At 42.4% G+C, this 16,944-nt stretch overlaps 1 protein-coding gene across 1 annotated transcript; it reads right to left on the bottom strand.

Annotated features, from left to right (window-relative positions):
- Positions 1 to 4,609: 4,609 nt before the first annotated feature.
- LOC117593493 (trace amine-associated receptor 8c-like) lies at positions 4,610 to 6,732 on the bottom strand. Its single transcript, XM_034288887.1, has 3 exons — positions 6,714 to 6,732; positions 5,298 to 5,451; positions 4,610 to 4,748 (listed from the first exon to the last, which is right to left on the bottom strand). Exons 1-3 carry the CDS (start codon positions 6,730 to 6,732, stop codon positions 4,610 to 4,612), a joined length of 312 nt encoding a protein of 103 aa, XP_034144778.1.
- Positions 6,733 to 16,944: the final 10,212 nt, after the last annotated feature.

A 16,944-nucleotide genomic window follows, 5' to 3' on the forward strand; every position in this document is an offset into this window, starting at 1 on the left:
ATTTAAAAGACTCCTAATATACAGATGGGTGACACATCTGCGTTTAAAACCATGGGACAGACATTAAATTCAGTCAGAAAGTGTGGTTGTAAGCGCACAATGACATTGATTCTCGTGAATTACTGTAATAAGGAGAAAACGAAGTTCAGATAAATGTCTTTACATTCAACTCATCTGAAGAAGTAATAAATCTTTGGACAACTTACCCTTATTGTAAATTAAGGTTAGTGACCCTTAAATATAATGTTGAGCAACATTTTATATTAAGATTTTGGTTTGCTTACCTTGTCAATGAAATGCTAAAAGCTGTGTTTGGTAGACAAATCAGACAAATGTTAACATGTTTAGAATATGTTTATACAGTAAACAAAAAATATAAATGCAACATTGCAGAAATAAAGGTTTTTGTGTGTATGGAAAAATTCTGGAATCTTTCATGTAAGCTCAAGAAACATGGGCCAACATGTTATATGTTGTGTTTATATTTTTGTTTATTCAGTACCTTCCAACAGTTAGACTTGATCTTGGAATAAATGGTTTGAGAAATCCATTTGAGAAATCTATGTTCTAATATTGGACAATCATATTCTCAAACTGTACATTATAGACCTGGTAATCATTCAGTATTACATTGAAAATTGCTACTTTAAAACAGCTGAAGCCATTGTTCCCCAATTTAACTTGTTCTGAGCAAGAATGATTCATCATGACAATCACCATAGATTTTTTGAAACAAAATGAATATTTTACCATTATACAACATAGAATAACTACAATAACTTTGAATATAGTTAATGTATGCCCTAAATTATTACTTTCCAACTCAATCAAAGAATTCAGTATCAACTCCACGTGTATCTATAAGAGGAAACTGAGAAAATGTAAGTCAGAGAGTTGTTACGAGAAAGAAGCCATTACATCAACAACACCATATAACAAACTATATCAAACTTGTGTTTTTCAGGATCAGGATTGAAAAAATATAGTAAATATAAACATGGTAATATCCAAGTTAAAATACCTTTTGCTGTCAATTTGAACCATGGATAAAAGAAAGCATAAATTATTGGATTTATTAAGGAATTTACGAGTGGCATAAAACATATGAAAGCAGATAATAAATTACCACTGGCAACATTCCCCCCAAAAAATGCTAGGTTAAATTGGAATCCAACAAATTAGGTAGTTAAAAACAATAATAACAAGAGTTTTTGCTGCTTTTCTCTCAGGCATATTTGCCTGTACAGATTTAAAACCAGACACAGTGGCAGCCCCTTTAGAAATGATCTTTCTGGTCTGTGATCTGGCCAGCATAAATATTTTCAAATGAAGTGTTATAATAATAGAACATGGGATACCCATTGTAATTACAAGGCCTACAAAACTAATCAAGGTATCTCCCTTCACCAAATAACATTATTGAAAACACCTACAGACTACCTTCACATGTACAATGAAACTTACAGTAGCTACTATTACACAACAACACCATGTAATGGACATACAACAATAACTTCTTGTCATTGTTATTGTTGTGTGGTACATTAATGGATAACACACAGCTACATAACGGTCGATAGATATCAAGACCAAATGAGCAACGGATATAGAAGTACATAAACAAGTTATGTATATTAGCAACGCACAGTAATAATCCCCAAGAACCCAGATCTTGCATGGAACCCCAGACCAAGGGAGATTGACCGTCATCTTGAACTTCTTCCATTTTCTAATAATTTCGCCAACAGTTGTTGCCTTCTCACCAAGCTGCTTGCCTATTGTCCTGTAGCCCATCCCAGCCTTGTGCGGGTCTACAATTTTATCCCTGATGTCCTTACACAGCTCTCTGGTCTTGGCCATTGTGGAGAGGTTGGAGTCTGTTTGATTGAGTGTGTGGACAGGTGTCTTTTATACAGGTAAAGAGTTCAAACAGGTGCAGTTAATACAGGTAATGAGTGGAGAACAGGATGGATTCTTAAAGAAAAACTAGCAGGTCTGTGAGAGCCGGAATTCTTACTGGTTGGTAGTTGATCAAATACTTATGTCATGCAATAAAATGCTAATTAATTATTTAAAAATCATACAATGTGATGTTCTGGATTTTTGTCGGCAGTGTATCAAATACTTGTTCTCCCAACTGTATTTTGTTTTTGACATACATCTGATCAGTACTCTAACACCTTATAACTAAAATATTATTCCAGAAAAAGAGCACAAAAAATACATAAATCAAAAATATTTTTAAAATATCAGCGCAATCAGCTTAGGCTGCCATAAAAGTACCATTGCACCCGGAATATTCCAAAGTAATGTAAAGAATCAGATCATTCAGATTTTTACATATTTTGTTATTATTAATAGACAGTTCAGTTTACCTTCTACCTTCAGCAAGAGGCAAAGTTTTGGCTACACTGCCAATATTAAAACCCCTAAAGTACCAAGTACAATGTTTTTCTCATGGTATTTTTTTTATTATTATGATGTATTCATTTGCTTTGATGTTTTCATTCGAGTATTTGTTTTTATGTTATTGTTTTCATATATTTTTTCTTTGTAAAGCACATTGAATCGCTTCGATGTATGAATTGTGCTATATAAATAAACTTGCTTGCTTGCTTGCAAGTACAAGCTGAACATTCAAGAGTAGGTTAGTGCCTAATCTGCAGTAAGCACAGAGCACTGCCAAAAGACCAGAAAGAGAACAATGGTGTACCTTTCTCATTGTACCAACCATCAACGGTTGGAATGCAAACTTGTGAGAACTACCAATCCGATCACATGTAGACCCTTACTTACATCTTTTGCAGGAAGTCATCACACCCTTTGGTGTGACAACCATTCCTTTGAAACTGACTGTAGACAAAGGCCAGCCAAACATCCACAGAAAACCACAGTGTCCAATACATACCGAGTTTTAGCCAAACATCCACAGAAAGACAGTGTCTAATACATACCGAGTTTTAGCCAAACATCCACAGAAAGACAGAGTCCAATACATACCGAGTTTTGCACAGGTGTTGTCATGCTGACTTCTTCCCCGACAGTGGTCAAGTTGAAGAACTACTAGAAGGACAAACCTGGTGTGGAAAGACAAAGAGTTTTATCACAATGGTGCACAGGTTCATTTCCTTAATTCTACCTTCAATGTGTTTATCATTTTCCAGATGCAATGCTTTGAATAAATAAGCAAAAGAAAGTTCTCTTTTGACTACTATATTGTAAGTTCAACAACATATTACTGTCTTTCTATGAAGAAATAAAAACCTGTTTAATGTTTACAGTAACAAAACATCTCCACGGTTACCACAGTAACGAACGACCATGCGCTTATTCACCAAACATCACACACACTGGAGGATCTCTCGTTATCCATTCCTAACACATTAGTAAAAAGTTGAGTGTTCAGATGGTTAACATTAACAACGGCATCATGTTAACTTGAAGAATAGTTAGGGAACTGCTTACTAAATTAATAGCAATTGAACAGCAGTCTGGTATTCTTCACCTTCTTCTTTGCTGTCATTCTTTGTGTGATGGACAGACGAAAATGGCCAATGATACTGGACACAGAAATGCCTGTGATGGGCTTCATTTGATTTAATTGGCTGTGGTGGTTTTGGCAGAGCTGGTCCCACCTTCTTGTACAGAGACACACATATTTTTCTACAGGTTTGCAAATATTTTTTGCAAGTACACAAATACTTTTTGCAAGGACGAGAGCTTTGTCTCATGGCACTGATTTTACGCTATTGTAAGCAAGGCCTTCCCTTGAAAATACTTTTGAATGGCAGCATAAGTGGCTCCAAAAACTGTATATATTGTTCATCATTAATGGTGCCTTCAAAGATGTGCAAGTCATCCATGCCATGTGCACTAATGTACCCCTCTAACCATCACAGATGCTGGCTTTAGAACTGTGCACTGACAATATAGGTTTAGCTGTGTTTTATATAATGGGAAGTGATTTTCTAGTACCAATTGAGTAATTTAGCATGATTACTGAAGGATAAGGTATTGGAGTGATGGCTGCTGGAAATGGGGACTGTCTAGATTTGATTAAAAATAATAATAATTCAAATAGTGATGCTTCTGTTTTTTACATCATTAATGTCCTAAGTATACTTTGTGATCAGTAGAATTCCACTTGGGTGAATAAAAGCACTAATTTCCTTCCAAAACAGCTAAATCTGTACATAATTCCAAACTGTTCGCCCCCAGTGAATAAATGGTTTATTTTTGGACTTCATAATATATCAGATTTTTCCCATACATTAATACACTTCACTACCCTTGTTGAAGGCATTGTATCCCAAACAAGCCACTAGAGTGGGCTGTTACACAATGTATATGGTAGACATTCATTTAGTCCTCAAAATATATTTTAGAAAAACAATAGACTTGATCAACCTAAAAGGACTTGAATACATATTTCCAAATAAGCGTACGCCTTCTGCAACTCATTACATCTGGTCAAATAATGATCAACACCTTGTATATCTATGATGACAATGTCAGAGTTCTGGTACAAAACATAAGCTAATAGAACAGCAATACATTATGCAATAACTATATCAAACCTGTTAATCACATTTCAGCATAAAGAAAAGTCCTACAAATGCCACAACTTCATAGTTAAAATATGTTTAGCTGTAACTTTGAACCATGGATAGAAGAAAGCATAAATGATTGGATTAATAAAGGAATTAATAAGTGGCAGAAAGCATATGAAAGTTGATAATGAATTGCCACTTGCAAAATAAATATATTTGACAAAGTAAATTGGAATCCAACAAATAAGATAATTAAAAACCACAATACTTAGCGTTTTAGCTGCTTTTCTCTCTGACTTATTTGCCTGTGCAGTTTTGACACCAAGTACAGTGACAGCCTTATTTGAATTGACCTTTCTGGCCTGTGATCTGGCCACCACAAATATCTTCAAATAAAGTGTAATAATAATAGAACATGGAACAATCATTGAAATGAAAAGGGCTAATATTTCAACCCAGATATTTCCAATTACAAAAAAACATTCTTCAAAACATCTACTGGGTACCTGTACATTTACAGTTATTTTTATAACAACAGCATCACATAGGATACAAAAACACCAAAAAATTGAAATACGACACACCGTTTTTTTTGCTGTTATTTTCAGGTGGTACATTAAAGGATCACACACAGCAACATAACGGTCAATAGATATTAAGACCAAATTTCCAAGAGATGAATTAGAACATAAGAAAGTGGTGCAAAGAAGCAAAGCACAGAAATATTCTCCAAGCACCCAGCATGGCTCCATTATTGCTGCAGTCATGGATGGAATCACAAAAAGTCCCACGAGGAGATCTGACACAGCCAGAGAGAGGATGAGCAGGTTGGTTGGAGTGTGGAGCTGCTTCAATTGAGAGATGGAGATGATCACCAGTAGGTTCAAAAATACTGTAACCGCTGAAATGAGTGAGAAGAAGATGTACAGTGTTATGTAAAAATATTTTGACAAAGAAGATTTAACACAAGAAGAGTTTCCATCTTGAAAACAATATTGAGCATCTTCATTTTCTTCCATTGGTAATAAAGGGATAAATGCTGAGGTCCTCCTCCTGCTTGGTCCTGTGTGTGACCCTGTCAGGTCAGTCTTCTGACAAACTCTGAGCTCTGCCTCTTTATTTATCCCATATTGTCACTCCCCTCTTAGGAGTCTCGCTACAAAGAAACATGCACACTTACATGCACACAAACTAGACCTACAAATCACACACATATAACACACACACAAATCAACATACCATACACACGCCACATGCACTTTGAGGTCACCCCAATGACTCCAAAGTGTAGTTAAAAAACAAATCATATGTGAAATCATGATGTCATTTTTAACTGGATTGGTTGTTGCTGTAAACACACATTCAGTTCTGCCTCTATTTTAACACTGATAGAATAGCAACATTTCCCATTATCTGAGTCTGTACACAAACAACACACAAACATGTGATTATGACTGGTTTGGATGATGCTTTGTCCACCTTGCTTCTCTGTCCTTCTGCCTTTTTGTTAGACCCATAGTCAGGGAGGAGAGGTCATTTTAGATTAAATGCTGAGAATTTTTGTTCCGGAAATGTTGGTGATGTCTTGGTCAAACAAACATTGTTATAATGCAGATTGGAATTTTGGAAGATTTCCCTGCACCACATGGATCATCATCCACAAACTCAGGTGACAATATTCCACATGACAGCTGGCCAATCAGTGGAAAGTTTGATGAGATGACATCACTTCGTAGTATATGTACCTTTAGCACATATATTCAAGTTTAACTGTTGCATTTAATAGGGAGGTCACATCACATGGATCACATGGACCAGCGAACACGTCACCGATCAGAACAGAATCTGGGAGTATTGTAGACATATTTATGTTCATTACAAACGTGTTGCGCAACGGCAGAAACTAAAGTAAAGATCCTGGCAGGCCACATGAAAGGACTGGTTTATAAGAACCTTTATTAATCATCCTGCCAATGATATTATGCATTTGAATGTGAAAATACTTACAAGGTGGGTGTAAAAAGGAATGATGAGAAAACATTGGTATATGCCCTACAAATCGTTCAGTGTAATGTCTCCACCAGCCCCTGAGCCACACCACCCCTCCAGTGATCCACATCACCGGTTTTCTACCTGTCAGTGTCATTGAATACTTAAACGCACCTGATTTCAGTTTGCTCATTATGTCATTGTATTAGGCACCCATTTTCTGCTGTCTGTTAGGGGTTATTTTCAATTATGGTTTGTTTGTGCGTTTTTCGTACCACCAAAACATACCCTTCTTTTATTTCCCAAGAAACCTTGAGAAGCTTTATAAAAAGCACCTTTTGCTGTGTATTTCTGCACTTGTGCCCGTATTTTAACGGCACAACATCACATTCAATACTGAACGTTATTATAAAGACTTACCCGGAATGATATGTATTAGACCTGGACCTGAGACCTAGACCATATCTGATATCATGCCCTTTTATACAGTACTTTAACATTTGCCACACTAGTTGAAAGGAAAATGTACCAGTTAGACAAAAATGGTGATATTAACCTACACATAGAAGCGTTCATAAGATCCTCAAGATGCACTTTACTGTTGAAACACTTACATTAAATAGCATGGAACAAGAACAAATATTATTTGTTATATAAGACTAAAAATAAATACTGTATTTATTATTTAAAAAGATAATTTGTTTCATAAAAGAAAACATTACAACAACAATACAGTAAAACCTAAACGTATCATACCTATGTTTGTCAGATTTAGGAATTACACATGACTTAACTTCAGAGTTAAAATATGTTTAGCTGTCACTTTGAACCATGGATAGAAGAAAGCATAAATTACTGGATTAACAAATGAATTTAGAAGTGGCAGAAAACATAAGAAAGCAGATGACGAATTGTGGCTTGCTGAAAAAATAAATTGGATGAAGTAAATTGGAATCCAATAAATTAGATAGTTAAACACCACAATGCCCAGTGTTTTTGCTGCTTTTCTTTCAGACTTATTTGCCTGTACAGTTTTAACAACAGACACAGTGGCAGCTCCTTTAGAATATACCTGTCTGGCCTGTGATCTGGCCACCACAAATATTTTCAAATAAAGTGTAACAATAATAGAGCATGGGAAAACCATTGAAATTACAAGGTCAATGATCATACTCCAGATAAATCCTTCAACAAAATAACATTCTTCAAAACACCTACTGGGTACCTGTACATTTACTGAGATATTTATAAGAACAGCATCATATATGATACAACAACACCAGGTAAAGGCTATACAAATCGTAATTCTTGTTATTGTTATTTTCGAATGATATAAAAGTGGATCACACACAGCAACATAACGGTCAATAGATATCATGACCAAATTACCAATAGATAAAGAGGTGCATAAAAAAGTTGTGTACATTAGCAGTGCACAGAAATAGTCCCTCGAGAAACTAGCATGGTTCCAATATTGCTACAGTATTTGCTGGTATCACAATGAGTCCCACCAGGAGATCTGACACAGCCAGAGAGAGGATGAGCAGGTTGGTTGGAGTGTGGAGATGCTTGAAGTGAGAAATTGAGATGATCACCAACAGGTTCAAAAATATGGTAACCATTGAAATAAGCGCAAAGAAGACATATAGTGTTATGTAAGTAGATGATGATATTGAATCCTTTCTGCAAGAAGAGTTTCTGTCCTGAAAACAGTATTGAGCATCTTCATGTTCCTCCATGAGTAAAAAATAGTAAAATGCTGAGGTCCTCCTGCTTGGTCCTGTGTGTGACCCTGTCAGGTCAGCCTTCTGACAAACTCTGAGCTCTTCCTTTCTTTTTATCTCTGCCTGACTGACAGCCACTTTCAATCTATGAGTTTCTGTAAAATGCTTGCTCTTGTGCACACACACACAGGTGCGCACACACACCATCAAAACATTCTCACCATCCAAGCACAAGGGAGATCACGATTTTAGAAAAGGTCGGACACACATACCATTTGTGAACACACTGTGTGATGTAACTCATGATTAGATTGGATTTATTTGTGTACACCTTGCTTGTCCTTCAGCCTTACTTATATTTAAAAATACACTTCTCCAAAAAATGCAGGAAACACTTAAATCACACATCGGGTCTTGATGAACAAAATAATAAATTCAAAATATTTACGGTACATTGTGTCATTTGTTGAGAACATCATGACATAACAACGGGCAGTGGAAACCAAAATCACCAACTGACTGAAGGCTGGATTTAGACTCATCAAAGTAAACAATTAAAATGTTCAAACTTCCTTGAATTTCATCACAGCAACTCCATGTGCCTGTATGCACTCCCGACAACGTCTGGGCATGCTCCTGATGAGATTCGGGCATGCTCCTGACAATTTGGTCAGAAACATGCACACCAGTAGCCTGATGGATGTCATTTTGTAGGGCTCAGGCAGTGCTCCTCCTCTTCCTCCTCGCTCAAAGGAGAGGATATCGGTCCTGCTGCTGGGTTAATGCCCTTCGATGGCCCTTTCCAGTTCTCCTTGTGTAATGGTACCGGTCTCCTGGTATCTCTTGAGACTGTACTGGGAGACCCAGCAAACCTTCTTGCAACAGCATGTATTGATGTGCCATCCTGGAGGAGCTGGACTGACCTTTATTACTGACTATGGGTTAAGGTTAGGTAGAAAGCCTCAAAAAGCATTGCAGGTGGGTTGGATTGACAAGTCTAGTAGCCAGTTAGATTCGCCTTTCAATGATATGTAGATTTCCTAGGCGGGGAGAGCCTCTATATGGATCCACATTGCACAATACTAAACAAGGTCTAAGGTCCCATGGAAAGCCATAGGGATCAGAATGTTTGTGTTTTTATTGTAGAAAATGTATTTTTATATACTAAACAAATAGTATTAAAAACATTATAGATGTACATCAAACAATGGAATGATGTAATTTGCAGACTTGAGGTTGAGGGACACTTGGAAATGGCTGTTGACACCACTTACTTAAATACCAGCCCAGATCTAGCACTTATCAATCCCCATTTTTTGTGATAATGTTAACATTTGGGAAACAATGTGTTTATAGCAGTAAAGATCTATATTTGAGTTTCAGCCTGTCCATGAATTTTTTTTTGAAATGTAAAACATTTAGTTTTTTGGTGTGTGTTTTAGCTTATGCATGTAGAAAATGTATTTCTTGGCATTCTTATTTATTCATTATTTTAAGGGTTTGTACTCTGTATGTTTGATCAATTACACATATGCTGACAAGCTAGTCTCTCTGTCTCCAACTTATAAGGCCAGTGTCTTGTGTTCAGGGGCAGTGATGAATACTGTTGGAGGAGGATATAAGCTTGAAACTTGAAATACATAATCAGAACAATCTGTCATGAAATAATCAACTGTCATACCTGACTCTGAGAAGTTTTTATTGTAATAATTTGAGAACATTTTCCATCTTCCACATTTTTTTTTCTTCCAATATATATATATATATATATTTGGATTAATTCCTCATACTCTTCCAGGTGTATTTCATACAGAATACCTTCACTGTGCGTGTCCTGACAACATAAGGGCACATAAATAGCAGTTATAATGTGCAATGGCAGGAATAGGCAGATTTTTTTTTTTCCATTTACAGTGAAGAGACTAGCTACGTTCGCTGACTAGCCACCTAGTTCTAGCTAGCTGGTTTTCCAGCTAACTAGCAAGTTATTGTCAAGCCATAATACACAACTCACTGCTGTTATTATGTGAGCACGCCGATAGCACTGAACCGCAGCCAGAAGACACAACGTGACTGTCTGATAATACTACGAGCCGCGCTCCATACAGGACTAGCAACCTATATGGCCGGTAGTTGCAGAATATTTGCGCTACCACACCACACCAGCAAGAGGAATTCGCCTTATTCACCTACGGCACTTCCTTTAAACCAAAACGAGGCTGTGGGGTACGGAAGTAACGTTGGCCTGCCCATCTGTCATAACGTTACCTACAATGCCGCCGCATTGTTGTGTTCCCAAATGTCTTCAAAGAGAAAGAAATCCTATACAGGTCAAACCTTCCATCGTTTCCCCAAATATCCTGTACTTTGCCGTGAATTGATTCATAAAATAAGAAGAGATCCTGGTCACCATTTCAAGGTAAGATATTAAAATTAGTTTACAATGCTAACGTTAGCCATATTTACGTTAACTGTCATGGAGATAGCTAGCTAAACCTTCCGGCTAAATAGACATGACTTGATTAGCCACGCACCCATCCTTTTTAAGTTATAACAAGCGAAGGGCTGATTCGGGGGTAACTTTAAGCTCTTTTTACTAGCCTGGTCAGCTAACGTCCTGCCGTGGGTAGCCGTGTCTTACAGCAAAATATAAACAAGAGGTGATCTGTGCCTGTTTATGATAATAACCATTGCTAATCTAGACCATGTTAAGCACACAACTACGTTTAAAAAACATCAATTTTACTGGGTTTGTGCATCCCAGTAGACGACATTACTGATTCGTTTTTAGCATCTGTGAGACCTGAATAGTACCTTCCCCAACCCTACGTAACATCGCTATGTGAACTGAGCAACCCATGCCTGCAAACAAATTAACTTATACTTAGGAACACTTTGGAAACAAGCTATTTTGACTGATGGTTCCAATACACTTTTAGCTAAAGATCACATCAACTGCACATAACATGTTATTTTTAGTCTAGCAGGGAAAGATGAACTGTTGATATGAACAATCAAGATGAACTGTTGATATGAACGATCAAGATGAACATTTGAACGTTTAGCAAGCGTATTTGTTCTAGCAGTGGCACCACTCCTCAAACTGAGCAGTTTATCCACAATCATGATACCTGAATGTTGTAAGGTGCCTCGTTTTTTCGCATTGAGCGAAAAGACTTAGCTCTCACACTGACTGTCTCGCTCCTCTTGACTGTCGGTAAAATAATTTATTGTTAACACTCAAAATAACAGTCAGCCTGGTGTGGTTAATATATCTTAACAATGCTTAGCATCAGCTAGTAATGTTGTCACGTCCTGTTGTTTTATCTAGCTAACAAGCTAACTTTAAAAGTATAACGTTAACTAATGTTGATTTCTGAAAAAAAGCAGTGATCGTCCGTGCATTACCTTCCACGTTGTGCATATATCCCTCGATCCAGTTGCTGTATCCTTTCAGAAAGCAGCCCGGGGAATCATGCAGTCCTTATTGGCCCATTTTTCGACATAGTCCACTGTTATTTCGGGAAGACATGAAAGATTTGATGTCCACACAGGTATCGCCATGATGACAGACGCCCGCTGCTGCGCTCTGTCAATGAACTTCCGGTTTAGAGTGTACCCCCTAGCCTCGTTTTGGATTTCAAGATGGAGGCGCGGTGAATAAGGTCAATTACATCCGCTAACCCCTGTCCTTTACTACCTCAGTGCCACAATACTTACTTGCTCATCTGTTGACATCGTACCACCTCCAGCTACCCAAACTAGCCAACGCCAACACCTGACACGGATACCAACCCCACGGACAAGACAGCCACATGCATGCCCGTAAGTGAAGCACGCAAGATCCAAATGCGAATTTTTCCACCATGTTTGAAATAACAACACCGCAATTCGCACCAGGGATGCGCCACATTTTCTACTACAACTACAAACACGGCGTCACCCAAAGTACACAGGGGCCCAATCCCAATTTCCCCCCTAAAAGTCTGTGAGTGTGGACATGTGGGATTGGGCCAGGGACTCTGCACTTCCTCCCTGCTATCAAGTGCGTCACTCTCCGTTTCCGTAGGACAGAAGCGCTCCAGAGAGCTCCAAGCAAGACTGGGGGAAGTCACTGCACGCCGCACCGAACCGACTCAGCCTCCAGCAGGAAATCGAAGAACCCTTTGTGACAGATGCCAATGGCCACGCTACCACCAGGCACCACGACCCAAAGATCACCGGCACTGGGAGGAATATCCCCGTACCCAACAAAGACAGCACGTTCAGCCCATGCGAATCACGGATAGCAGCAAAAATGACCCCGGAACATGCATGCTAGTACAGCCATCAATATACGACTGAGTAACCTGACTTAAGTAGAGATGTGCCATCTGACCTGGTGATAGGATATCTTCTGATGCGCTGCTGACCAATTACCACTCGGGTTTACTGGCTGAAAGGGCTATGTGAATCATTATCAAATTAGCAACATGTTGGTTAATGCTTTTATTGACTTTTAGGGAGCTGTGTTGTTGTCCAACCTAACCATTTTTAAAAGACTGCATTAACTGTAAGTCGTCTGCTAAATGACAAAAAGACATAATGTAAATTGAGGACACCTACTAGTTGAAATCATTATTAGCAGGTCAAATAATGATTAGCGTGATGACGTTGCATTGGCGCAACAGAAGGACTCACATCAGTCACATCACTCGCAATGCAAATTCAATATAGTGAATAAGCTATAACTTTAAGCAATATAAACTGTATTGTGTAAAATGTTTTGTTTTTTACAAAAGCCTGTTCAGCCTGTTTATGTATTCTTATTTTTTTCTAAACGTTTGTTTTTATTTGCATAAATAATATGTAAATACTGAATGTAAAAGCGCATGTTTAATCAGTGAGTAAAGAAATGGAGATTACATTTTGTGTGGGCTGTTACATGTGTTTTAAACTGGCAACTGAGCTTTCTAATTGGACAGTGAGGGAAGAACAGTGCTTTTGTAAAAGGGAAATGTATATCTTGTACATTTTTAATGAGGAACACAATTTTTTTTCTAGATGGGTCCATTCCAAAAATTTCACAATTAACAATATCTATTTAGTCATCAAACAATTTTTGCCCACTCTCGAAAATGAACAGCATTTAACTTCCTTATATAGCCTACTCAAACTGGACTCAAAAGCGAGCAAATCAGATGATACAGCTGTCACGCTGGTTGATAAGGAGACGGAGGCAAATGCAGAAGTTCGAAGGGTTTCCCCCTTTTATTAAACAAAAAAAGAATGAATAACTAAACTGAGTGCCGGGCACTACAAAAAGTCCAATGGGGCACAGGAGCACAGGAGCACAGGAGCACAGGAGCACAGGAGGTGTACACAACATATACACACACAATGACCCACAATGACAAGGAGAAAAGGGCTGAACTAAATACACTGAGAAAACGAGGAGAACAGAAACAGGTGGGGGCTAAAACACAGGTGAACTGAATATACCGTTGAACAGAAACAAGAACAGGAAAGACCATACAAGGACAAGACAAGGAAACACAGAAAACACGAAGCGGAATGGCCCCTTCAGGAAGGGACCATTACAGTACCCCCCCCCCCAAAGGCGCGGACCCCCGGACGCGCCCAAACGCCCAAAGGGGGGGACGGGCAGGGCACCAAGGCGGAGACACGGCCCCAGGACGGGGACCAGGGACCGGAACACAAGGGAGACCCCCAGCAGAGCCCCGATCCGGCGGCCCCAAGGACCCAGGAGCCCCAGCCGGGACAGGCGGGAGCAGGGAGCGCCGGGTCCAGGGAGGGTCGGAGGCGGGCCGGGACCATGCGGGGCGTCGGGAGCCGGGGGGACCGGCGGGGTTCCGGGAGCCGGGGAGGCGGGCGGAGTTCCGGGAGCCGGGGAGGCGGGCGGAGTTCCGGGAGCCGGGGTGACCGGCGGAGGTTCAGGAACCGGGGTGTCCGGCGGAGGTTCAGGAGCCGGGGAGGCCGGCGGAGGTTCAGGAGCCGGGGAGGCCGGCGGAGGTTCAGGAGCCGGGGAGGCCGGCGGAGGTTCAGGAGCCGGGGTGACCGGCGGAGGTTCAGGAGCCGGGGTGTCCGGCGGAGGTTCAGGAGCCGGGGAGGCCGGCGGAGGTTCAGGAGCCGACGAGGCGGCGACGCCTGGGCAGGAGAGGGCGCCGCGGGACGAGGCGGCGACGCCTGGGCAGGAGAGGGCGCCGCGGGACGAGGCGGCGGTGTCCGGGCAGGAGAGGGTGCCGCGGGAGGAGGTGGCGGCTCCAGGGCTGGAGAGGGCGCCGCGGGGCGATGCCGCCAGTCACCGGCGGGCTCAGGCGACAAATCCTCCTGGGGCGGCTCGGGCCACCAATCCTCCAGGGGCGGCTCGGTCCACCAATCCTCCAGGGGCGGCTCGGGCCACCAATCCTCCAGGGGCGGCTCGGGCCACCAATCCTCCTGGGGCGGCTCGGGCCACCAATCCTCCTGGGGCGGCTCGGGCCACCAATCCTCCTGGGGCGGCTCGGGCGGACCCTGGGCAGCAGGGGGAGCTGGCGGACACTGGGAAGCAGGGGGAGCTGGCGGACACTGGGAAGCAGGGGGAGCTGGCGGACACTGGGAAGCAGGGGGAGCTGGCGGACACTGGGAAGCAGGGGTAGCTGGCGGACACTGGGAAGCAGGGGTAGCTGGCGGACCCTGGGCAGCAGGGGGAGCTGGCGGACCCTGGGCAGCAGGGGGAGCTGGCGGACCCTGGGCAGCAGGGGGAGCTGGCGGACACTGGGCAGCAGGGGGAGCTGGCGGACACTGGGCAGCAGGGGGCGCTGGCTGCCTCTCCAGGGCAGCAGGGGGCGCTGGCTGCCTCTCCAGGGCAGCAGGGGGCGCTGGCTGCCTCTCCAGGGCAGCAGGGGCTGGGACCGGTAGCGGAACTGGAACAGGGACCGGGGCAGGCCGCGGGACCGGAGTAGGGTCCGGGGCAGGCCGCGGGACAGGAGTAGGGTCCGGGGCAGGCCGCGGGACAGGAGTAGGGGCCGGGGCAGGCCGCGGGACAGGAGTAGGGGCCGGGGCAGGCCGCGGGACAGGAGTAGGGGCCGGGGCAGGCCGCGGGACAGGAGTAGGGGCCGGGGCAGGCCGCGGGACAGGAGTAGGGGCCGGGGCAGGCCGCGGGACAGGAGTAGGGACCGGGGCAGGCCGCGAGACCGGAGTAGGGGCCGGGGCAGGCCGCGGGACAGGAGTAGGGACCGGGGCAGGCCGCGGGACAGGAGTAGGGACCGGAGTAGGGACCGGGGCAGGCCGCGGGACAGGAGTAGGGACCGGGGCAGGCCGCGAGACCGGAGTAGGGGCCGGGGCAGGCCGCGGGACAGGAGTAGGGACCGGGGCAGGCCGCGGGACAGGAGTAGGGACCGGAGTAGGGACCGGGGCAGGCCGCGGGACAGGAGTAGGGACCGGGGCAGGCCGCGGGACAGGAGTAGGGACCGGAGTAGGGCCCGGGGCAGGCCGCGGGACAGGAGTAGGGACCGGGGCAGGCCGCGGGACAGGAGTAGGGACCTAAAACACAGGTGGGGGCTAAAACACAGGTGAACTGAATATACCGTTGAACAGAAACAAGAACAGGAAAGACCATACAAGGACAAGACAAGGAAACACAGAAAACACGAAGCGGAATGGCCCCTTCAGGAAGGGACCATTACAACAGCACAGAGACGAAGCTTCATGCGTCTTCTAAGGGGCGTTTTCTTTTGAAATCTGAGAGGGGGAAATCTGTCTCGCTAGAAAATCTCAAAGCACGTAGCGATGCGTCGCTTCAGGCGTCCCATAACTACTCGTTACGTGTTCATCTTAACTCAAGGTATTGGAGTGGCCACCTCAAAGCCCTGACCTCAATCCTTTTGGAGAAAAAAAAAGCGTGTGCAAGCAAGGAGGCCTACAAACCTGACTCGGTTACACCAGTTCTGTCAGGAGGAATAGGCCAAAAATAACCCAACTTATTGTGGGAAGCTTGTGGAAGGCAACCCATAACGTTTGACGCAAGTTAAACAATTTAAAGGCAATGCTACCAAGTACTATTTGAATGTATGTACACTTCTGACCCATTGGGAATGTGATAAAAGAAATAAAAGCTGAAATCAATCATTCTCTCTACTATTATTCTGACATTTCTCATTCTAAAAATAAAGTGGTGATCCTAACTGACTTAAGACAGGGAATTTTTATTATGATTAAATGTCAGGAATTGTGAACAACTAAGTATAAATGTATTTGGCTTAGCTGTATGTAAACCTCAGACAACTGTAAATAAACTGTTCTGATAATTCAATTGCGTACAGACCATGAGTTTCTCATCTCCCTTCACATAAAATGATCTATAATTGCCTACATTTCTTTTGAATGTTTGATGACATGTAGTTAGAAGTGAGTTTAACAGAAACATGTACACAGCATAGATTCTTGATTGTTCCATAAGTGTAGCACCATTCTACATTCTATGCTTCCTGAAAACAATGTGTCCTAACTGAGCACTTAGAGCATGACATTAACATATCACTCTCCTAAAGGATTATTAGGAACACCTGTTCAATTTCTCATTAATGCAATGAACAAATCAACCAATCACATGGCAGTTGCTTCAGTGCATTTAGGGGTGTGGTCTTGCTCAAGACAATCTCCTGAATTCCAAACGGAATGGGAAAGAAAGGTGATTTAAG

This window comes from Esox lucius, chromosome 20 (assembly GCF_011004845.1).
Source record: "Esox lucius isolate fEsoLuc1 chromosome 20, fEsoLuc1.pri, whole genome shotgun sequence".
NCBI lineage: Eukaryota > Metazoa > Chordata > Actinopteri > Esociformes > Esocidae > Esox > Esox lucius.